General features: G+C 41.1%; 1 protein-coding gene across 1 annotated transcript in view; it reads right to left on the reverse strand.

Annotated features, from left to right (window-relative positions):
- Positions 1-25574, reverse strand: part of MANBA (mannosidase beta) — an 894686-nt gene that overhangs the window by 511992 nt on the left and 357120 nt on the right. Inside the window, exon 8 of the mRNA XM_044061058.1 lies at positions 24878-25029. Within this exon, the coding sequence (XP_043916993.1) occupies positions 24878-25029 (152 nt within the window). The remainder of the gene's footprint in view (positions 1-24877; positions 25030-25574) is intronic.

Genomic DNA, 25574 nt, shown 5'->3' on the forward strand with positions numbered 1-25574 from the left:
ATTCCGGGAAAAGGATCTTTAAGGGTTCGAGAAGTGGATCCTGACGGCAGACAGTGTCTTCCCATCTTTCTCACTCTGGACCAAGGTCTCTGACGTTCTTACCAAAAAGGGTAGAGTCGTCATAAGGGCAATGGCAAAAGACGCCTTGAAAGGTTCCGAGGACTGACAATCTGTGCCAGGTGCTGTGCCTCATGGACAAGGCGGAAGCATGTAAAAGGAGTTGCATGGACGTGTTGGAAATTGCTTTTAAAGTGGCCATCCTCGTGGAGAACATGTCTCTGTCCTCCTGCGACATTGACTTGGGGGGAGACTCAGTCAGTTCCTTGACCAGGCTGCACTGTAGTCTAGTAACGTGGGCCAGATAGTTCAGCACCCTGATGGAAAAAGTTGTTTACGCATAAACCTGCTTCCCTAAGCGGTCCATCATCCTAGACTCTCGGTTAGGGGAATGAACCGAGGACTCTCCTGGGCTAGTTCCTTTTTAGTGGCTGCTGCTACCACCATAGCATCTACAGGGGAGCCTTTGTTCCACGCTGGTCTATCTGAGGGAGGACTCAAGACTTTGTCTGGATGTTTCGGGATTGGTTCCATGGTGTCCGGCTCTTTCCAGGCCTGCGAGGTGACCAGGTCCATCAGGAGACTTGCGGGAGGGGACACCCAGGAAGTAGATGGGCCCATGCCAAAAGCCTCCAGGAGCACGGATTTGTCAGAGGAACATTTGGGGGTAGACCAACCTCCCCGCTGGCGTAAGATTTCCATCATGTTTCCAAAGGAGACATCCTTGGGAGGTGATCTGGGGGAACCTTCTCCATCATTCAAATCTGTGTCCTCGGTGAGGGACTTGGGGAGTCCAAGTGCCTCCTCTTACACGTATGCTTGTGAGGCACATCTCCAGTGGGGCTCTCCGGAGGGAATTCGCAAGCCACTTGTTCCTCAGGGGGAACCGCCTGGGGTTCCTCAAGCACTAGCTGTCCCTCTGGTAAAACGATGGGATTCATTGACAAAGCCGAGGGAGTCTGGGCGTAGTCTAAGGAAATAGTCAAGGGTCTCGATCCAGTGGAGAGAACCCTTTCTACCATGTCAAACGCAGAGGGAGAACAAGCCTCCTGGGCCACCAATAAGGAAACCGCTCTCCCCGGATCCAACGTGAGAGTCGGAGCCAGGCCCGAAGTGGACAGAGCTCTGAGGGGGGAACTTGGCCCGACAACGTTGGAGCCGATGGAAAAAGTTCCACCCCCTCGGATCCAACACCCAGACTCCGGCTCAGAGAGCCACTCGGATCCGAACTGGTCAGATCTGACATGCCTCCAGGCAGCTGCCGGTGTCGATGAGACAGGTACCGTCAGTGCTGACTCCCTGACTAGGGCTATCCTCAGAGCCAAGTACTCCGAACTCGGTGGATGGATCATCCAAGGAGAAATTGGTATGAAGAAAGGAAGCAACCTCCCCCCTCCAGAGGGAGAGGGGGCTGGCAAGACTCCCATCTGGATTTGAGTACGAATGAACCTCCTCATCATTTTATCCATGTCTACTTCAGAAAAGCTTTGGGTGGACCTCGACGAGGCCACGGACTCCGACCTGGCAGGTCGAGGAACCAAGGCCCTAGATGGTTGTGGTGGCTCCTCAGACTCCAGGGAAAATCTCAGAGATTGGAGCTGGGGGGAATCATGGATCCCAGACTAACTCTTGGCGGGAGTAGAAGCAAAAAGGTCCAGGGACCTCTTACTTTTTTCTGACCTGTGCTCTCTCTCTCTCTCTGCCTTTTCTGCGCTCCACTTCCACAGGCTTATAAATGGGAGGTTGGGTCCCAGCCTGGGAAGGAGGAAAAGGAAGGACAAGAGAGGAAGGAGAGGCAGCCACAGCAGCCACTGTGACCAAAGCAGTAGAAGAGGCAGCCACCTCAGTAGTGGGTAGAAGGCCTTTCAAGGCCAAAGTAGCCCTTTTATCCTTGATAGCATGCGGGTTAAAACCCGCACAAATGGTACAGTCTGTACTTAAATGTGTTACACCCAAGCACATAACGCAAAGAGTGTGGCCATCGGCTGGTGACAATTTGTGGCCACACTCAGTGCACCCAAGACCGGACGATGGAAAAAGTTCCACCCCCTCGGATCCGACACTCAGGTCAGCTATGTCTCTTACAGAAAAACAGCAAACACAAACAAGAGAAGGAAAATGAAAAAACAAACTACTTCCTACTTAGACCCGCTCACCACACACTCAAAGGCACACAGAACGCTGAGGGAGGAGGGGAAGAAACACACACTAACACTGAAAAACTACAGAAAAACCCTAAAACACGATGCACCAGCGAGGGGAGGAGGAGAGGGAACCTACACTAACAGCTAACGCTCAACCAACTATCAAAAAACTGCTAACTTATCAAATAACCCAACTCACAAACTCGGAGGTCAGGATCACGATGCTTCTGGCAAGCTGCGGCAAATGAGATCTGGGGGTTGCAAGGTAGTGGAGATGTATTATGGGTAAGGGGAGGAGCTTGAAGCTCAGAGCAGATGCTAGTAAACTTGCCGGCTTGGATCCGGTACCCACAGGTTGAAGATCAAATTAAGTAAACTAAGTAAACTACTTCAGATCAACTTCTTTAGAAAATCAACTTTTTACTTACATTGTTGTTTCACTACTACATCATTCCATGTGTTACTATTCAATGCGAGGTGTTCCACCAGCAATAACTAGTTGATACTTGTCCTTCAGGAAGTAATTAACTACTACTGATGCATTTAGCATGGAAATACCACAACTTATTCATTTGCTTAGGTAATGAGGTATTGTGGGTTCAGTCTTTCATTATGTCATGGCAGGGATTTTTAGTTCTAAGGAAAATTTTAGGTTGCCATCCTCATCAGCAAAAGAAACATTGTTTGTCAGTCAAAAACTATATAATTTGGTATTGTACTTAGTGAGGATGTTATACCCAGTTCTACAGGTTTGTTTCTTACTCTTGCTTCAGAACTTGACCAATTCAATTTACACTATTAATTTACTTTTGACTGCATTTTCTAACTACCAAGCAGACTACAGGTGTTAAAATGATGTGCATATTCAATTCTGCCTTTGCATATTACATTACTGCCTTCATTTCTAACTCTAAGCTTAGAAATAACGCAGAAATTTGTAACGGTACAAAACAGGAAGAAGACACATGAGGCTTCCTTAAAAACTGGATAATACCTGTGTTAGTGAAATGTATAACATACTGCATCTTATAAAGGTTCTCAGAGATCTTGAGCATGATAGCAATTTGGAAGGAATGAGAAAAACATGCTTTTAGCAAACATATTATCCACTGTATAACACAACAGGAAGTAAGCTGGCAGAATTAGGAAAAAAAGGGAGTGGACTTTAAAGTACCTGACTTCAGCAAGCCTGCCAGGCACAAGCAAGCGAACTGTCTATAATGTTCAAGAGCCAGATTTGGAAACGGGTCTCTGCATCAGTACTTTTAAATCTAGGTAATGGGAGGGACTGACTGGCTGCCAGCCGGCTTTATTTTACTGATTATGGGGGTGGCATTACAAATTGTCAAAATGGGCTCTAATTTACAGACAGGTAAATAAGTAAATGATGGGGGGACAACTTCAGTGCACAACATATTGTTCTAAGAAAGATGTATGGTAGACTTAAAGCATCCTTCTGAATTTGATCTCTTCCTTGTTGTGCGCTCTCTCTCTTTCTCATTTGTCATAGCCATGCTGTCGAAATGCACCGTAAAAACACCAGCCACTGTGCTTCCCCAAACGAGATGTATGCTTGACCATATAAAGTCACAAGACCAAATGCACAAAAAAGATTCATGCTACATTTCAGTTTGCTGGAATATTAAAAAAAAATCATTTTATTATTTTTATGTATTCTGGAGACCACAGCAAGATGCTCTGAGATGCAGTGTCCTTTTCAGAAAGATGTTTCTTGGGGATGATGTTTAATTCATTGCACTGAATTAATGACTGATGAGGGTTTAAGTCTTCTAGCAGGACTTCCTTGAACTTCTGAATATAGCCTTTGTGTTTTTACTAAGAATTTCTACAATCCTTGCCACTGGTCACAGCCCGAGTTCAAACCACTGCTGCTTGGTAGTAAGGATCTTTTGAAATGGCAGGAATCAGATTGCTGAGTCCCAAAATGTGGAAATTGAAAGAACAAAAAGGACTTAGAAAGTCTGAGATTGCCATTTCTTGGAATATTCCCTTTTCTCTGAGGTATGGTGATCTCAGAGTTGGTATATATAATTGAGGGGGTGTTGGGTGCTTGCCCCTCCAACACTGTGAGGTGTAGGTTGCTTGCTCACTACAAAAAAAAGTTTAAAGGAGAAGAGCAATGTGATATTTGCTCCTCTCCTGCATTTATTGTGTTTTAGGACTATGGAATCATTGGCCCAACATTTCAATAGGGAAATGTTTAACTGCTAATCTGCTGCCTTCTGTTATGTACCTGGATTTAATTTCTCCCATTTCAGTGATTTATTTTAAATTGCTTTCCTTATTTTGCTTTTGTTTTCTTCTATACTCTTTCCAGATCAGTCAATAAGTATTCCATTTTTCTTTTTCCTCTCCATCTAAGACAGCTAATGTACTCTTTCTGTTTTACATAGACATGACTAGTGTTCCTAACATACATGCTACTCTTGCCATATCACTTGAATAAATTCCTTACACCCAGAAGATCTGGGTTCTTGCTTCTGTATAAACTTTGAAGTTATGCCTCATTATACTTACTCACGCTCTCTGCCATCTTGTCCTGTTTTGGGCTTTTACATTGTGAAAACTCTTTAGCACAACTCCGTCTACTAACATCCCACAACCATGCCTCAGACTTTGGATACTTTCAAATAAATCTTCTTTCATACTCATTGTTCTTGCTAGCATTGTTTCAGCAACATATTCAGCTCTGAAGTGCTCAGTTGGGGTATCCCCAGAATGGGATCTGGATTTCCTTTCATACTGTCAGAGTGGCGGCAACTAAGTTTCATTGAAATGCGTACAATGTTCTGCATTTTGCATACAGAAACCTGAAAGTCACATACAAGTTTGGGGATTCTAAACCAAGATCTAAAAGTGTTCATCAGGCTAGTCCTGAAACATCAAACACAAGTAGAGATGGTGCCAGAAACAGTATTCTGAAGGCCAAAGTCCAGTAAAAGGAGGTTATACTTCCACTGCTATACTGGAGTAATTTCTTCTTAATTATTTATTTTTATTTATTTACATTTGTTAACCGGGAAAGTCTGACTGGACATAGGTCCTTTTTCAGCGGAGGACTGGGGAGAAAAGCTCCCATTACTAAGCATAGAATATACATACCTTAGGTTTTTACAATAATAATAAAAAAATACAGGATTGGATGGCCTGTAAAATAGAGCCATAGATGTTGTGTAATACAATGAATAATACACAGAAGACAGTAATGGCAATACAAAAGTAAAAGTCCATAGGTTTTGACCACTTTTCAAAATCCAAGGATTCAGATGTTTTTTTCAAGAATGAGCCTTGGATGTTAGGTAACACAATTAAATGGATACATCAGTTTTAAGTTCTATGATTTGAATCCTTAACATGGCTGACAATATTAGCCTGAGTCAATAAAAGGTGAAGACCAGAAAGAAATTAATATTTTGAGTGTTTGCTAACAGAAGGAGAGAGACTGGAGATCTGTTACTGAGATTATTAGATTGTGAGTGTGGCTGGGGGAAAAGTTGAGTAGATACAATAGTTTTGGTGAATTACCCTGCAGGAGCATAGCCATTACTAGATGGGCTTTTAGCGTTTGTTTAAACTGGGGTAAGGAGAACTGGGATACTATATTGTTGGGTAGTTTGTTCCATACTTTGGCTATGTAGTTAGAGAAAAGTGATTCATCAGCTGTGTTGGCAGCTTTTATTAGTAGTTACTGCTTGAGCGGAAGGGCCTGTTATGTGAGAGTTGGTGTATTAGATTTTGCAGAGCCGGGATTTTTTCAGGTTGGTGCAAGACTTTGTGTGCAAAAGTGAGTTGGTTACAGAGGAGGAGGTTGGGAATTTTGAGCCAGTTGAGTTGTTTCAGAGCTGAACAATGATGGGATCTGAAAGGGGCATCAGAGGCAAATTTTGCTATTTTATTATAGCAAGATTCAAGTTTTGTTATTTCAGACTTTCTGATATTTGTGAGAATTGGGGAGGTATACAGGAGGGTGGATATAAGGTGTGTGTGTGTGTGTGTGTGTGTGTGTGTGTGTGTGTGTGTGTGTGTGTGTGTGTGCGTGCAATAGTAGACTTAGCCTGGCTAGTGAAGAATGGCTTATTTCTGTAGAGCACCCCCAGCTTTTTATGTACTATTTTTATAGTCAGAGATGCAACTGTCAAATTTCATGTTGCAATCAATTTCAACTCCAAGAAGTTTAGTGTGGTTAATAGGGGTGAGGGTGGTTTTATGTGTGGAAATGATGTTAAAAGGTGGGTTCAAAGAAGGGGCTCTAGTTGGGTGGAACAGGAGAAGTTTAGTTTTGTTATTATTTAAAATTAAATTGGCATTAGTGGGCCATGTTTCAACTGACAGAAAGGATTACTGTGTAATAGTACGGAGTTCAAGTGGGGTTGGTGCAGCACAGATTAAAGTGGAGTCATCTGCGTATTAGATAACTGAGGCACGAAGAGAGGATGTATGGAGATTGTTGGTATAGAGTGAGAATAGCAGGGGCCCAAGTATGGAGCCCTGGGGGACACCTAGTGTGACTGGGAGAAATGGAGAGTGGTCATTCTGCCACTGGACAGCCTGTTGTCGACCAGAAAGGTAGTTTTGAAACCAAGAGACAGAGGAAAGACTGAGACTGAACTCAGAGTTTGAATGATTTTACTATAACAGACCATATCAAAGGCTTTTGAGAGATCCAGAAAGATGGCACAAATTTCCTGTTGTTTCTGTGGTGATTCACTATATTAGAGAAAGACATTAGGGCAGTAATTATTCTATATGAGGGTCAAAACCCGTGCTGGGTGTTAGAAATAAGCTTGTATGTGCACAAGTGATCCATGATTTGCTTGTGAACACATCTTTCTAGGATTTTGGATACAGGAGATAATATTGCTATAGGTCAGTAGTTAGTAAATTCTGTTGAATTTCCCCCTTTGTGTAGTGGCAGAATATGGGAGATTTTCCAAATTTCAGGGACAGTATTTTCAAACAATGATCTATTGATGAGGATGGTTACAGGGTAAGCTATTGCATCAGCAGCAATTTTTTAGAAATTCAGCTGGAAGTTTTATGTGGCTAGGATTGTAGGTTAGTGTTGTAGGTTTTAGTTATTGAAGCAATTTTTTAATGATGTTAGTAGAGACTGGTTGGAATGTGAAGGTGCTATCATTAACTTTAGTTGTCGGTGGTATGGGGAGAAGGGGGAAACTTGGGAATTATTACATGATTTGGGTGGGTGTGTGGAGGGGGTGGGGTACTGGAGGCTAGAGAGGGCTCGGATAGTTTTGGTAAAATATTTATTGAATTGTGTAGCTATATTATCTGTAGTATTATTGACAGATGGGGCAAGTGTGGTGGATTTTCCTTGGAGAAGGATGTTATTAATGGCTGTCCAAAACATCTGAGGATTATTGTTGTGTCTTAGGTGGATATTGTAGTAGTAAATTGGCTTTATCTTGTTTAACTGATTTTTTTAGCTTTATTACGGAGCTCTAGATATATTTGTCTAGCTGCTTGGAACTTGGTTGTGTGCCACTGGACCCAGGCTTTGCCCTAGTTATTACTATTGACCTAGTTTCCTTACTTAGCCATGGGGCAATCTTTGATTTGATTCTAATGGTTCTGGGAGGTGCAGGGCATTCAAAATGTGGAGTTAAAAAAGTTGACAGCTTCTTCGAATGGAAGTAGTTTATGGGGTCGCCAGTTACAGCTACTTAATGCTAATAGGAAGCTTAGTGGGGTTGAAGTTTTTTCTATGTCGTATTTGACGGTGGACTGTTTTGTTATGACGCCTTATTAAAAAGGTGGGATTATGATCGCTCAGGCAGTCTGGTAGACAACCAGATTGGAGGTGGAGGGCAGGTTGATTGATTAGTATCCAGTCAAGGATTGATTGTTTTTTGGATTACTTATCTATTCTTGTAGGGGAATGTTATGCATGCTCATCTCTTCCTATCTTAACCGTTAATTGTTGAGCCTCATCTACCTCTAACCATGGCATACTTAAGTCCTCCAGAAATATTTCCATTTGTGTTTTCTTGAATTTCACATTTGTCAGTGTTATACAAATTTTCATAAAGTTTCCAAAATGTCTAATACCTCTATAGGATTTTGGTTATTTTTCTTGTAATAGGCTCCCTACATTCAGCAACAATTATTTCTACTTTCTGTTGCCAAAGCCATTGTGCTAAAAGTTTCTGGGCTCTGGAGTTACTATCAAAAAACAGTTGCTTAATAGCAATCTTTCTAAACATAAGCATATTATTCAGATATTCCTTTATTTTCTCTTCTGCACTCTACATTTGTATCTCTTCTTGTTCAGTGAGATTCCCCTTATTGTACAATACTTTTTCCTTTGTCAGCCCCAGCTAAATAATTCCTGTTACTTCTTAATGAGATATATATATATTTTTTTTTCTTTAATTTCTACCCTATTGTTAAACTCCAATTTCATTTTATCCCACTGACTAGCTCTAGTGTCTGAGGACATTTTTATCTTCCCTGATAACTCTTGAATAATTTCCACTACACATTCCTTAAATTCCTCTTTTTAAAAGGTAGATGGGGAAGTGCCAGTGTCGCATTTTTGTCATTACTTTACATTTTTATCTTTGTTTTTATCGATGCTTGATCCAAAATACTTAATGGATGTGTGTCAAATATTTCAACATGTTTCTGTGAAATACAATTTATGTCAATTGTACACAGTTAAATTCTCCCAGAGTTCCTACTACTGAGTTCATGTCTCCCATACCAAATACTTTCATATATTTCTTCAGAAATCTACCCTAATTTGTTATATTTTCCCTTCTAGGTCTCCCAGATACTTTCTCACTGTAGAAAAACAAGTTCTAGTCCTCACCTGTAAGTAATATTCCCTGCTAAAAGCTGATTATTTCTCCCAAAATTTTACATAACAGCAGCTGTTGGTGGAAATATAAATACATACCAATATAGTCCTCCCCCTTGCCAGTAGTCCATTACTGTCACAAATCTATAAATATTATATTTTTCCTTCTTCTATCACTTTTGGGGCTCCTCTAGCAATTAGTATAAGTACTCCCCTTATCCTTTGTCCCTGATATTCTGCTGAATATCCATGCTGAAATCCTTTTTTTAACAAATTCAAATGCTCGTTTATTTTGAAATGCGTCTCCTGTAGCACTGCTATTTTCAGTTAACATTTCTTAATATAATACACTATTCCTACCTTTCTGTTTACACCTGTGAGGCCATTAACATTTCAAGATGATGTGAATAGCATACCCATTATGATAAGTCATTATTTTCACTCATTATATAACACAGCTCTTTAACGTTTCCAACTTTTGTGTTGCATGCACTAACTAATGTTTTGGAAGTTTGATCTTTTATACAGCTGTTTCTTGTCATCTCCATTGAACTTATGAAACATTTTACAAGACTTTTTGTTTTAATGAAAGCCCTCAAACAAAATAACTAAGCAGACCCCGGACCACCCCATAACCTATTAACTTAAAGCAAGCACACAAGTATGTCCATCTTCAAATAATGTAGTTTAAACCTCCTGACAGGAACAATTGTCCCAAATCAGCAGCTGCGCTGTTATTACCTAACCTATAATTAAGGTTATCCATGCTAAGGATCATGTAACAGCCTGTGATCTTACTTAGACTAATTGTAATCTTTCTCATCTTATAACTATCCTCCCAGATGTGCAAAAAGTACAGTTTTGTACCTACCATAAATGTAGATGTTCGAGGATCCACATTGCTGCAGTCATAACCTGTGGGTAGTCCGCTGTCCTTGGTCGGCCCGAATACCAAAGTGTTAGGCTGGCGCCGGTCATGGTCGCTCAGATCTGACGTCAGTACGCAGTGGTACTAAAGCGCATGACCGACGCCATATCCTCAGTCTTTCTTGCCCCAGATGTCAGAAGGCCTAAAAAGAAAAGGCCATAGCCAAAAATAGAAAATACCCAACCACCAATGTAGAAAAAATATTACCCCAAAAGCAACACAGCAACCCCAAACTACAGAGGGAAGGAGGAGGAATTGGACTGCAGCAATGTGGATCTCGAACATCGACATTGATGGCAGGTACAAAACTGTACTATGTTCTTCGCCTCACATTGCTGCAGTCATAACCTGTGGGTAGAATCCCAAAGCAAAGGTAAGGGAGGTTGGCAAAATTAAAAGCATTAGGAGCTGCTAACATGCCCTGTAAAACTGCAGTGGCAAACCCAGCCCTAGACTTAGAATAAAGAGGAGATGGTAATGTTTAGTAAAAGTGTGCACTGAACTCCAAGTAGCTGCCTCCAAAATATCCTTAGTAGCTACCCCTTAAAAAGGCAGTAGAAGTGGCAGTAGCCCTAGTGGAATGAGGTCTGATCCCAGCCGAACATCCTTTCCATGATGAGAATAACAAAAAGCAATACAATGACCAATCCACTTAGAAATAGTTTGCTTTGAAACAGCTTTTCCTTGTGAACCCAAAGCAAAAGAAATGAATAACTGTTGAGTCTGCCTGAACCCTTTAGTTCTGCTCAAATAATAGCGTAACTGCCTGTGAATATCCAAAGAATGCAAAATTTTTTCCCCTTTATTTTGGGGATCAGCATAAAAAGTAGGCAAATGAATAGATTGGTTTAAGGCCACATTAGAAACAACTTTAGGCATAAAAGTAGGGTTAGTACGCAGGGATACCCTATCCTTATGGAACATCAGGAAGGGTTCAACTGCCATCAGAGCCTGTAATTCAGATACCCTTCTAGCAGAAGTAATGGCCAACAAAAAAGCAGTCTTCCAAGACAAAAACTTCAACTCAGATGTAGCTGCAGGTTCAAAAGGAGGTAAAGTAAGCTTTTCCAACACAAAATTGAGATCCCAGGAAGGAGTAGGAGCTCTACGTGGGGGTCTTATGTTCTTTGCCCCTCTAAGAAATTGCTTAAACAAAGGGTGAGAAAATAATGGTGGGTCACAATCATAGTGGGCAGAAATGGCTGCAGCATGAACTTTCACGGAGGAGAAAGACAAACCCTTGTCTAATAATTCTGTAAGGTACTGTAGTGTAACACTCAAATTAGGCACCGAAACATCAAAGCTCTTTGTTGTGCTCCAAAGAAAAAAAATCTCCTCCATTTATCAGCATAAACTTTCCTAGTACTAGGTCGTCTGGCTTCCAATATGACATTCAAAACTTGTTGAGGTAGCTGCGACCCCCCCAGGGTCTAAAACAGAATATGCCAGGCTGTCAGATGCAGAGACTGTATCTTGACATTGAGGAAATGATTGCTTGCCTGGGACAAAAGGTGTGGAATTGGTGGCAAAGGCCAAGGAGGCTCCTGTACTAAACTCCTCAGGAGAGGATACCAGTGCTGACGTGGCCAATCTGGAGCTATTAAAATCATGCAAGGCTTGTCCTGTCTGACCTTCAAGAGCACCTTGGGAAGGAGAGGCAGAGGAGGAAAAGCATAGACGTGAAGGTTGTTCCAACTGAAAGATAGAGCATCCACTTTCCAAGCTTTTGGGTGAAACATCTTTGTGCAAAATTTTGGCAGTTGGAAATTTAGTGGAGAAGCAAACAGATCTATGTCTGGAGTTCCCCAAGCCACTGTCAACTGTTGAAATACATGAGGATCCAATTTCCACTCGTGGGGATCCACCATCTGTCTGCTCAAAACATCTGCTAAGGAGTTCTGTGCTCCTGGCAGAAACCTTGCTTGAAGAGTGACGTGCAAACTCAGAGCAGTCTCCCACAAAATCATAGCTTGTCTGCAAAGAGGGTACGAATGGGTTCCCCCCTGCTTGTTGATGTACCACATGACTGTTGTGTTGTCTGTTTGAATCAACACCTGTCCCGGTTGAAGTAGATCCTTGAAAGCCATCAGTGCAAATTGGACTGCTAACATCTCCTTCATGTTGATATGCAAATGCTGTAATCTGGGAGGCCACGTGTCTTGAATCCATTTCCCATTGAAGTGTGCTCCCCAAGCCATGTCTGAGGCATCTGTTCACAGAGAGTCCCTTGTTTAGGTGACATTCCTGAGCCTACCACAAAAATTCCTTTTGGATGCAATTTGGAAGGAATGAGAAAAACATGCTTTTAGCAAACATATTATCCACTGTATAGCACAACAGGAAGTAAGCTGGCAGAATTAGGAAAAGGAAAGGGGTGGACTTTAAAGTTACCTGACTTCAGCATAAAGCCTGCCAGGCACAAGCGTTTAAAGCGAACTGTCTTATAATTACTGTTCAAGAGCCAGATTTGGAAACGGGTCTCTGCATCAGTACTTTTTAAAATCCTAGGGTAATGGGGAGGGACTGACTGGCTGCCAGCCAGAGCTTTATTTTTACTGATTATGGGGGTGGCATTACAAATTGTCAAAATGGGCTCTAATTTACAGACAGGTAAATATAAGTAAATGATGGGGACAACTTCAGTGCACAAATATATTGTTCTAAGAAAGATGTATGGTAGACTTGTAAAGCATCCTTCTGGAATTTGATCTCTTCCTTGTTGTCGCAGCTCTCTCTCTTTCTCATTTGTCATAGCCATGCGTGTCCAAATGCACCGTAAAACACTTACCAGCCACTAAAGCTTCCCCAAACTTAGATGTATGAAGCTTGACCATAGAAAGTCACAAGACCAAAATGCACAAAAAGATTCATGCTACATTTCAGTTTGCTGGAATATAAAAAAAATCTTTTATTATTTTTATGTATTCTGGAGACCACAGCAAGATGCTCTGAGAGATGCAGTGTCCTTTCAGAAAGATGTTTCTTGGGGATGATGTTTAGTCCATTGCACTGAATAAATATCTGATGAGGGTTTAAGTCTTCTAGCAGGACTTCCCTTGAACTTCTGAATATATAGCCTTTGTGTTTTACTGAAGAATTTCTACAATCCTTGTGCACTGGCTGTTCACAGCCCGGTTCAAACCACTGCTGCTTGGTAGTAAGGATCTTTTTGAAATGGCAGGAATCAGATTGCTGGGTCCCAAAATGTAAATTGAAAGAACAAAAAGGACTTAGAAAGTCTGAGATTGCCATTTCTTGGAATATTCCCTTTTCTCTGAGGTATAAAAGTGATCTCAGAGTTGGTATATATAATTGAGGGGGTGTTGCCAGTGCTTGCCTCTCCAACACTGTGAGGTGTAGTTGCTTGCTCACTACAAAAAGTTTAAAAGGAGAAGAGCAATGTGATATTTGCTCTCTTCCTGCATTTATTAATGTTTTAGGGACCTCTCGCAATCATTGGCCCAACATTTCAATAGGGAGATGTTTAACTGCTAATCTGCTGCCTTCTATTATGTACCTGGATTTAATTTCTTTCTCCCATTTCAGTGATTTATTTTAAATTCCCTTCCTTATTTTGCTATTGTTTTCTTCTATACTCTTTCCAGATCATTCAATAAGTATTCCATTTTTCTTTTTCCTCTCCATCTAAGACAGCTAATGTACTCTTTCTGTTTTACATAGACATGACTAGTGTTCCTAACATACATGCTACTCTTGCCATATCACTCTGAATGAAATTCCTTTACACCCAGAAGATCTGGGTTGTACTTCTATATAAACTTTGAAGTTATGCTCATTATACTTACTCCACGCTCTCTGCCATCTTGTCCCAAGTTGTTTTGGGCTTTACATTTGTAGAAAACTCTTTTAGGCATTAACTCCGTCTACTGAATAGTCATCCCACAACCATGCCTCAGTCTTTGGATACTTTCAAATAAATCTTCTTTCATACTCATTGTTCTTGCTAGCATTGTTTCAGCAACATATTCAGCTCTGAGGTGCTCAGTTGGGAGTACCTAAAAGCTAAGGTGTTAGGGTTTGTATGTGCACAAGGGTCCAATATCGCCAGAACACATCTTTTCTGGACGGATACAGGAGATAATATTGCTATAGGTCAGTAGTTAGTAAATTCTGTTGAATTTCCCCCTTTGTGTAGTGGCAGAATATGGGAGATTTCCCAAATTTAAGGGACAGTATTTTCAAACAATGATCTATTGATGAGGATGGTTACAGGGTAAGCTATTGCATCAGCAGCAATTTTTTAGAAATTCAGCTGGAAGTTTTACATGGCTATGATTGTAGGTTAGTGTTGTAGGTTTTAGTTTTTGAAGCAATTTTTTAATGATGTTAGTAGAGATTGGTTGGAATGTGAAGGTGCTGTCGTTAAAACTTTTAGTTGTTCGGTGGTATGGGGAGAAAGGGGGAAACTTGGGAATTATTACATGATTTGGGTGGAGTGTGTGGTAAGGTGGGGTACTGGAGGCTAGAGAGGGCTGGGGATAGTTTTGGTAAAATATTTATTGAATTGTGTAGCTATATTATCTGTAGTATTATTGACAGATGGGGCAAGTGTGGTGCTGGATTTTCCTTGGAGAAGGATGTTATTAATGGCTGTCCAAAACATCTGAGGATTATTGTTGTGTCTTAGGTGGATATTGTAGTAGTAAATTGGCTTTATCTTGTTTAACTGATTTTTTTAGCTTTATTACTTGAGACTCTAGATATATTTGTCTAGCTGCTTGGAACTTGGATTTGTGTGCCATCTGGACCCAGGCTTTAGTCCCTAGTTGCTACTTATTGACCTAGTTTCCGTACTTAGCCATGGGGCAATCTTTGATTTGATTCTAATGGTTCTGGGAGGTGCAGGGCATTCAAAATGTCTAAGAATGTGGAGTTAAAAGAAGTTAGACTATGCTTTCTTGAATGGAAGTAGTTTATGCAAGTGCGCCAGTTACAGCTACTTAATGCTAATAAGGAAGCTTAAATTGGGGTTGAAGTTTTTTTCTATTTACCGGTATTTGGCGGTGGACTGTTTTGTTATGGCCTTATTAAGGTGGGATTATGAGTAAGCTCAGGCAGTCCTGGTAGACAACCAGATTGAGGTGGAGAACTTGGAGGTTGATTGATTAGTATCCAGTCAAGGATTGATTGTTTTTTGGATTACATATCTATTCTTGTAGGGGAATGTTATGCATGCTCATCTCTTCCTATCTTAACCGTTAATTGTTGAGCCTCATCTACCTCTAACCATGGCATACTTAAGTTCTCCAGAAATATTTCCATTTGTGTTTTCTTGAATTTCACATTTGTCAGTGTTATACAAATTTTCATAAAGTTTCCAAAATGTCTAATACCTCTATAGGATTTTGGTTATTTTTCTCGTAATAGGCTCCCTACATTCAGCAACAATTATTTCTACTTTCTGTTACCAAAGCCATTGTGCTAAAAGTTTCTGGGCTCTGGAGTTACTATCAAAAAACAGTTGCTTAATAGCAATCTTTCTAAACATAAGCATATTATTCAGATATTCCTTTATTTTCTCTTATGCACTCTATATTTGCATCTCTTCTTGTTCAGCGAGATTCCCTTTATTGTACAATACTTTTTCCTTTGTCAGCCCTAGCTAAATAATTCCTGTTACTTCTTAATGAGATATATATATTTTTTTTTCTTTAATTTCTACCCTATTGTTAAACTCCAATTTCATTTTATCCCACTGACCAGCTCTAGTGTCTGAGGAAATTTTTATCTTCCCTGATAACTCTTGAATAATTTCCACTACCCATTCCTTAAATTCCTCTTTTTAAAAGGAAGATGGGGAAGTGCCAGTGTCGCATTTTTGTCATTACTTTACATTTTCATCTTTGTTTTTATCGATGCTTGATCCAAAATACTTAATGGATGTGTGTCAAATCTTTCAACATGTTTCTGTGAAATACAATTTATGTCAATTGCACACAGTTAAATTCTCCCAGAGTTCCTACTACTGAGTTCATGTCTCCCATACCAAATACTTTCATATATTTCTTCAGAAATCTACCCTAATTTGTTATATTTTCCCTTCTAGGTCTCCCAGATACTTTCTCACTGTAGAAAAACAAGTTCTAGTCCTCACCTGTAAGTAATATTCCCTGCTAAAAGCTGATTATTTCTCCCAAAATTTTACATAACAGCAGCTGTTGGTGGAAATATAAATACATACCAATATAGTCCTTCCCCTTGCCAGTAGTCCATTACTGTCACAAATCTATAAATATTATATTTTCCCTTCTTCTATCACTTTTGGGGCTCCTCTAGCAATCAGTATAAGTACTCCCCGTTTCCTTTGTCCCTGATATTCTGCTGAGTATCCATGCTGAAATCCTTTTTTTAACAAATTCAAATGCTCGTTTATTTTGAAATGCATCTCCTGTAGCACTGCTATTTTCAGTTAACATTTCTTGATATAATACAATATTCCTACCTTTCTGTCTAAACCTGTGAGGCCATTAACATTTCAAGATGATGTGAATAGCATACCCATTATGATAAGTCATTATTTTCACTCATTATATAACATAGCTCTTTAAAACGTCTGTTTCCACCTTTTGTGTTGCATGCACTGACTAATGTTTTGGAAGGTTGATCTTTTATACAGCTGTTTCTTGTCATCTCCATTGAACTTATGAAACATTTCACAAGACTTTTTGTTTTAATGAAAGCCCTCAAACAAAATAACTAAGCAGACCCCGGACCATCCCATAACCTATTAACTTAAAGCAAGCACACAAGTATGTCCATCTTCAAATAATGTAGTTTAAACCTCCTGACAGGAACAATTGTCCTAAATCAGCAGCTGCGCTCACTGTTATTACCTAACCTATAATTAAGGTTATCCATGCTAAGGATCATGTAACAGCCTGTGATCCTACTTAGACTAATTGTAATCTTTCTCATCTTATAACTAACCTCCCAGATGTGCAAAACAGCCTGTACACATCCAGAAAACATTTACTTTGATCTTTTTGAAAAAAATGCACTGGCTATCTTTAAATAAAAAAGGAAGTTATGAACTCACCATAACATTCCATCAGAGTAGTTGTACTTCATTTGTCTTTAACCTCTGGGTTACGGACCCATAACGGATCAACTCAGCCACATTCAGCATCTTATCCGAACTCATAGCTCATCCCCTTACCCATAACTCCCTCTGGTCTCCTTTCTCCCTTCAGATCGAGTTTGCTGTCCTGTCCATTAGTCATACCAGACCCAACAAGACATTGTCACTACTGGCAACCCAAATTTCCTTAGCCAAAGCATAACAAAAGACATCCCTAAGGTGTCCAACTTCCATATATATATATATATATGTACATATATATATATATATATATATATACACACACACATATATGGCCAGCACAGTTCTGACAAAGTTGGAGGGAGGGATGCTTGACGACAAATGAAGTACAACTATTCAGATGCAAAGTTATGGTGAGTTCATAACTACATAACTTCTTTATCTGAAGTATTTGACTTCATTTGATCTTCAACCTGTGGGACAGAGTCCCCAGCTACTATACACCTGGGAGACCCTCATGGAAGGATATCCCAGAGCACGGCGGAGCCAAAGGATGCCTTGTTCCTGGATATGATGTCCAATTTATAATGTGAAATGAAGGTATGAGATGAGAACCAAGTAGCTGCAGAACAGATATCATCCAATGACGCTCTGGACTAAAAGGCCACTGAAGTAGCCATAGATCTGGTAGAATGTGCTTTTACTTGACCTGGCAGAGAAATTCCCCTGACAGAATATGCCCAAATAATACACTGGGAAATCCAGCGGGCAATAGTAACTTTGGTGACTGATTTCCCTAAAAAGGCTTTTGAGTAAAAAACAAAAAGTTGATCAGATTTACGAAAGGCTTTTTGTCCTCTGCAAATAAATGGGAATTCTCTATGCACATCAAAAAAATGTAATTTATATTCTCCCTTATTTTGAAAATTTGAAAAGAAGACGGAGACTGATCATCTGATTAATATTGGTTTCTGATGCTACATTGGAAAGAAAAGGTGAGTTAGTATGCAAAGACACTCTATCCTATCTATAAAAATAATATAAGGAACCTTGATCGATGATGCTTGAAGTTCTGACACTCTCCTGGTCGAAGTAATGGCAACTAAAAAGGCAGTCCTCCAAGACAGAAACTGCAAATCTACAGAAGCTGCAGATTTAAAGGTGGGTGAGACTAAAGCCTGAAGCACTAATGTAAGGTCCCACGGAGGAGAAGGATCCTTCGCTGGGGGGTCTCAGAAGAAAGGTACCCTTAAGGAAGGTCTTGCAAAGATTAGAAGAAGCCAGCAAAGTCACATTGACCCCCACATGAAAATTTGAAATTGCAGCCAGTTGGACTTTGACTGTGGACAAACTGGCACTTTGTTGAAAAATCCCAGACAAAAATTCCAACACAGTAAAAATTGAAGCAGTAAAGGAATCCAATGCACGCTGCGAAGCCTATACAGAAAAAACGTTTCCACTTGCTAAGGTATACCTTTCATGGTGGAAGACTTGTGAGCCACCACCAGAATGCTTTTAACAGGAGAAGATAAACCAGGAGTCGTAATAATCATGGGAACTGGAGTTGGCAAGGTGTGAGCTTCAGACTGTCCAGGTCTGGATGGGAAATCCCTGAGGGATAAGAAATGAGATCTGGAACTGGATCTAACATCCACGGTGGAGCTACTAGATGAGACCATAGAGAGGGAAACCAGACTTGGTGAGACCAGAATGGGGCAATGAGGATCACAAAGTTCCCCAGCCTGCGAACTTTCTGAAGAAAATTTGGTATCAAGGGCAGAGGAGGATAAGTATACAGAAGGCCGGGAGGACAAGCATGAATCAAAATGTCTCTGGAGGCTTCCCCTGACGGGGGTTCAGAGCGAAGAACTCACTGCATTTCGTGTTGGAAGGAGATGCGAATAGATCACAGCAAGGCTGCCCCACTTTTGAAAATCTGGTCCACCACTGAAGGATTCAGAGACCACTCATAAGGCATCAGGATACACCTGCTGAGCCTGTCCGCAAGAATGTTGGATCATCCCAGAATGTACGTTGCTACCAGAAAACAGACAGTGGTGATCACCCACTCCCACACTCTCATGGCTTCGTGACAAAGGGAGTAAGATCTGGTTCCCCCCGTTTGTTGACGTACCATACCACTGACATGTCTGTCTGGATAGCAACCATCTCTAGGGGAAGGTGGGCACGAAGAGTGCAACGTGAGAAGCACCACCCTCATCTCCAGGATGTTGATCTGCAAACTGGTCTTGGATGGGGACCACGTGCCTTGAACTGTCCTTCCCGAGCAGTGCCCCCCACCCCAGCTAGGAGGCCATTCATAGTCCCCGTGGCCTTGGGGAATGATGGGAGAAAGAAACAATCCTGGACTAAGTCCAGGGAATGAATCCACCACCAGTCCCTGCACACTTGGGAGATTCGAACAGGAAGAGACAATGGCATATCTAACAAGGACCATTGAACTGCAAGAGTCCACTGAAGAATCCGCATGTGAAGGCATGCTAAGAGTAGCAGGTTGATAGTGGCCACCATAGACACCAATGCCCGCAGTACCACTTCTGCTGTTGGAGATCGAGCTTATAGGATCTAAAGAACATACAGCTTCAGCCTTCGTACTGTGTATGGAGTAAGAAAAACTTTTGTCTGGATAGTGTCTAGTTGAGCCCCAATGAAGTCTAAGGTCTGAACTAGGAACAGCGATGACTTACTGAGATTGATGGTGATGCCCAACCTCTGTGCTAGTAGGAGGAATAATCCCTGGCTTGACAAAGTTGATGCTTGGAAGGGGCAGCAAGGAGACAATCATAGGTTCATAGGTTGGTACTAAGCTATTGACCCTAGGGCCTATACAAGCCTAGCCATAACAATTCCCTGGCTATTTCTTCCCACAATATTTACTTCTCTGGACCCATCGTCCAGGTAAGGGAAAACCTGAATACCCTGAAGCCTCAGGTGAGCCACTACTACTGCAATCACTTTGGTGAACACCCTTGGGGCTGTTGTGAGATCAAAGGGAAGGGCTCTGAACTGATGATGACTGGCTTCTAGCTGAAAGTGGAGGAACCTCCGAGAGCACCTGTCCATCTTGATATGATAGTAAGCGTCCTAGAGGTCAGTTGAGAACATCCCTTCATTTGCCTGCAGAAAGGGCAGGATGGATTGAAGTGTGAACATCTGGAATTTTGCCTTGGCCATGGACAGGTTCAAGGTGGAGAGATCCAAAATGGGTCTTAGGTCCCCCGTTTTCTTTGGCACTAAAAAGAATCTGGAATAAATGCCTGATCTGAACTGGTCGAGGGGGACAGGTTGGATGACTCATTTTCTTAGCAGCTTTTCTATTTCTAGTGCTGCTTCCTCCCTTTGTGTGGGTGGTACATCTGGAAGGTGGTTCGGTGGTAGGGGTGGTACGAGGAACGGGACTGAATAGCCTCTGGATATGATCTGCAACACCCAATGATCTGTTGTAATGGACTCCCTTTCAGTTGGGTATAGTGATAATCTGCCCTGACCGCCTCCAGAGATGAGCAGTCAGGGAAGCCCTTCAGGGCTGCTGTGCGTCCAAGAATGGTTCTCGAGACCCCTCTGCCTCTAGAGCGACGTTTTATCATAACCCCCCCTCTGCCTCTAGAGCGACGTTTTATCATAACCCCCCCTCTCTGCCTCTAACAAAAAGTGAGTCCTTAGTGTCTCAGAAAAATGCCAGAGACTTCCGAAACCACATCATCTTCGCCCCTCGCTAATTCCTAGAAATGGATCTTTGAGGGGATGAGAAGCGGATCCTGATGGCAGACAGTGTCTTCCCATCCTTCTCACTCTGGACCAAAGTCTCGTGTACCGACTTCCCAAGCAGGGAGGAACAGTCATACGGGGCACTGGTGAATGATGCCTTAAAGGGTTCCAAGAACTGACAGAGCTGGAGCCAGGCATGTTGCCTGATAGCAACGCCTGTACCAGCTGCCCTAGCAGCTCCCTTGGCAGCATGGGCGAGGAGACACATGGAGGTGTTAGTGACTAATTTCAGAGTAGCCATATGAGTGGAAAACATCATCTTGTCTCCCGCCGACATGGACTCAGGAGTCGACTCAGTGATCTCCTTTACTAGGTCTCGCTGCAGCCAAATCACATGTGCCATGTAATTCAGCACTCTTACTGAGAAGGTTGCTGATGCATACACCTGCTTCCTGAATCGATCCATCGCCCTTGCCTCTCGGTCAGGAGGATGGACTGTAGAGCGCTCCTGAGTGAGCTCTTTCTTTGTGGCAGCTGCTACCACCATAGCATCAAGCAGTGACCCTTTGAACTAGTACATTGTAACTGAAGGGGGGGGGGCTAAGAACTTTGTCCAGGCGCTTTGGGATGGGCTCCACCATGTCCGGTTCCTTCCATGCCCAAGATGTTATGAGAACCACTAAAGGATCAGTGGGAGGCAACATCCAGGAAGTAGATGGGCCTGTGCTGAATGCCTCAAGAACTTCAATTCGTCCAAGGTAGGTTTTTTGGGCAGACCACCCCCCCTCTGGTGGAGGAGTTCCATGATGTCTCCGAAGGCAACATCCTCGAGGGGTGATCGGAGGGACCTTCCTCTTCCTCCAAATCGGTGTCTTCGGTGAGTAACTTCGGTGGGGAGTCTAAGTGTCTTCTTTTGTACGTGAGTTTCCGAGGGATCTCTATAGGGAGGACTCGCCAACGTTCTGCTGTTCCTAAGCAGGAGCTTCCTGAGGCAAAACGGTGGCAGGCTGTCCCTGAGATACCAAGATGGTAGGGACCATACCCAAAACAGAAGGAGTTGGGGCAGAGTCAGAGGATGAGATGGTCAAGGGTTTCGACGAAATCAGGAGAACCCTCTCCACCACATCAAAGGGCGAAAGAGAACAGACATCCTCAGAAAGGTCAGTAGGAGCCATCCCCCTCTGACCCGACAGGGGGTCACAGCCAAGACTCCAGGCACTGAGATACTCAGGGGAAGACTGAGCTATGACACACTCATAGCTGACAACTCCCTTCGATCTGACACAGAGGCTATGGCTCCAAGAGGTCATCGGATCCAAGCTGAAGGCAATGGCTGGCATCGAGGTACAAGGTACCACTGGTGCCGACCCCTTGACCCCAATGGTCCTCAGATCCACAGGCTCTGAAACTGAAGGCTGGATTGTAGAAGGAGTAATTGGGGTAATGAATGACTGCAAGCTTCTCGCTCTGGAGGGAGAGGGGGCAGGCAAGACTCCACTACGCAGAAGGGAGGTAGAAAGCAGAGATAGAAAAACAGATCAAAAGAGATAAAAAGGCCCAAAAACACTCACTTACCCCAAAAATTCTCTAAGAGCTCATACCACGATGCTTACTTTTCAGTGGCAAATGAGATGTGGAGGGAGAGACAGGGGGCGTTATGGGCAAGGGGAGGAGCTTTGAGCTTGAAACAGATGCTCAATATGCAACCGATTTGGATCCGTTACGGATCCGTAACCCACAGGTTGAAGATCAAATGAAGTCAACTACTTCATATCAAAATTATACACTGTCCTAGTAAACGCATTGAAATATTTAGGTACCAAGAAAGCTGCTACTTCTTATTCATTTCCAGTAATTTCAGACTTTTTTTTACTGAGTTGCTTGTCCTTCTACGTCTTAATTTAAATTTTTTATGAACAAACAATGCTTAGTGCTGAGATTTATTGCTTGCACCAGTAGTCAGCTTATCTCCATGAAACATACGAAGACAATGTACAACTGCCCTTAGCTGATGGCTTCTTAGCTTACAGTGGACATTTATTTGCTAAAGGAAAGCTTTTCACTGCATTTAGAGTGATCCCTTACTTTTAAAGCCCGTATGTTTAAACAGAAAACTTGTTTGTAATAAAGCAAAGGGCATTTATCCAGACATTCACCTATCTAAAAGAAAGAACGAGAAAATATCTCAACTCTACATGTATTATAATCAGTGCATTTTTACAAGCTATCCCCCACCCTAACTACTCAAGACTACAGCTTATTTAAACATGCTTTTTTAGATACCCTAACTATGCACTGCACAAATCTGCTTTGCTATATAACATGCACTTTATATCATGAAATGTTTTAAACAAATATTGGTAAGAATAAACATGGTTTTACTTAGTCGCTTTTTATTTCTTTTTAGTATCCTTCCAAGCATTAATGACATGATAATGACATGAAGTGGGGTATATGCTACTCAGTCCACACACAAGTTAAACAAAGTTAACAGAAGTTAAATTTTTTCTCATCCAGTTTTTCCTGTAAGACCATATTTCACAAATCTAATGATGCTCTACAGTTTCATATTTATTTAGTAATTTCAGTATTGCTGGTTTCTTCCTGCTCATCTCAACCTCCCAACCCCAAACTCCTGCTCAAATCAAAGGAGCTCCCAATTCTTCAAATCAACTCCTGTACTTTTTTTTTACTCTCAAAACATTTTCCTATGGAACATTAGAAAATGTAAAGTCTGTCTATGAGCTTTGTTATCAAAAGAATGAGAAGCACTGTCTCCTTCTGTTTGATGGCTCACATTTTGTTAGACAGTCTTTGTATTTCCTCCTTAGTCTGCCCTGCATTAAAAAATGTCTCTGATCCTCCATGAAAAAATATTCTGAAGACAGATGAATAAAGAAGCTTGAATCTCACACTTACCTCTTGACACTTCCTGACTGCTAGGATAAATTTGCTACTCATCTGTCTGGAGTACAGTGAATTATCACTTTTCACAAACACCCTACAGTCTCCAATTTTTAATACTTTTCCTTTATGCCATAGTTTTATCAGGATCAACTTATTTTACTGGTAATATTGCATCTTTACTAATACAGGTCTTGAATGCTTTCTCATAGCAGGGTCCTATTTACTAGACCTAACACCTGTCACAAATGTGCTTCCTACCTGCCTGTAATACTTGAATCATTCCAAATGTTACCCATCAAAAGTATCTGGGACGCACTTAGACATTATACACAATACCATTTTTTCCTGCTTTTCACCCAGCAGTCCTGGCGCTTCACTTCTTCCTGCATCTAAAATTTGAATCTAAATAACATCACCCAAAGTAAATTTGTTTAGATAACCAGAAAGTTCCAAATCCAAATAAGGTAAAATAGCATTTGAAAGGAAGTAGCAGTTTAAGTAGCCTTAAGCTCTACAAATGTGTGTGAGTGAAATCATCTCATTTCTAGAGACAGAAAAAATAATTACATGGTCTATTCAACTTCCCCCATTTTACATCTTTGCTACATCTTTACAAAAGAAAAAATCTACACGTTTACATGGATTTTTCTGATTTCAAATCTAATTTATATCTTTACTGAGAAAAACTACAGGTTTTGTACAGCTTTTCACATTCTAACTTGTGTTGTATATTTACTAAAAAAGGTTTCATACAGCTTTTCACAAGTTACTGCATTAAAAATATTCTAACAGATGTGTTCAAATATTTTGCTTTTTTAGATAAAGTCTAAAAAAATACTTTAACGTGAAAGCTTACCCTTTATTAAATTATGTACTTTTGACAAAAAACACAGTCCTGTACCTCTTTGTGTAATAATATCTCTTCTGTGGGAAAGTTCCTTGACCTTAAAGCTATTTATATTTCTTTCAGTTCTGGATGGTACAGCATTTCAGTACACTTTACTGCTGAATACTGCAGAGCCCATCTACTTAAGCCCTTTAAAATTCCCACTTACTAGCCACGTGGTTAAGAAAAGCTAAACCTGCCTTGTATATCAACACGTGTACATCTATATACATACAAATTCATTTACAGAAAAGTTTAGTTGTGTTAAAGTCAATCTTTACTTTCATTCCATCATTCCATCAGTAACATGAAGGAAGAGGAGTCCTACCTGAAAGTAGTCACCCTTTCTTGGAAGGAATCAGCTGGAATCCAATTTGAACCTTTGAGAAAAATTGGCAAGTCATTGATTTTAAAATAGAAGCTCAGTCCTGGAGACCCAGTAATATTCTCCTGTACCAGCTCTACTGTTCGGAAATAAACCTGTTGAGGATAGAACAAAAGGGACACAATGAATAAAGACTCCGCACAAAGTGAAAATACGCACACCATACACAGAAGCTAGTAAGCTATTCACAGAATTTATACACACACTCGCTGACTATAATTAAATATTTATTGAGGTGTTTTATCACAAGCAATCATGATGAGTCCAAAAAATGTTAAAATCTTACTTGCAGAATAATATTTCTGCACACAATAACAAACATATTTTCAGAAAAACATGAAAATTAATTGGGGTGGGGAACTCATGATTCAAATGATCTGGGCAAGTAAATACCAATGCATATCTCCAAAGAGATGCATTCTCAGCAGGACTGTGTGTACATTAATATTATAACAACTCATCATTCACAGTTACACATATCTAACATTCAGATGTCCCTCTACTAACTATATGCTCTACAGTACTTACACCCAAGAATTTAGTTAAAAAAAAGAATGATGCAAGACAATTGAGAAAACATATAGATCTTCAAGACTTACAAATGCAACAAAAGGCAACATTAGCTGCTTCAAATAAATGA

Source organism: Protopterus annectens, chromosome 2.part0 (genome assembly GCF_019279795.1).
Source record: "Protopterus annectens isolate FY-2018-M chromosome 2.part0, PAN1.0, whole genome shotgun sequence".
NCBI lineage: Eukaryota > Metazoa > Chordata > Ceratodontiformes > Protopteridae > Protopterus > Protopterus annectens.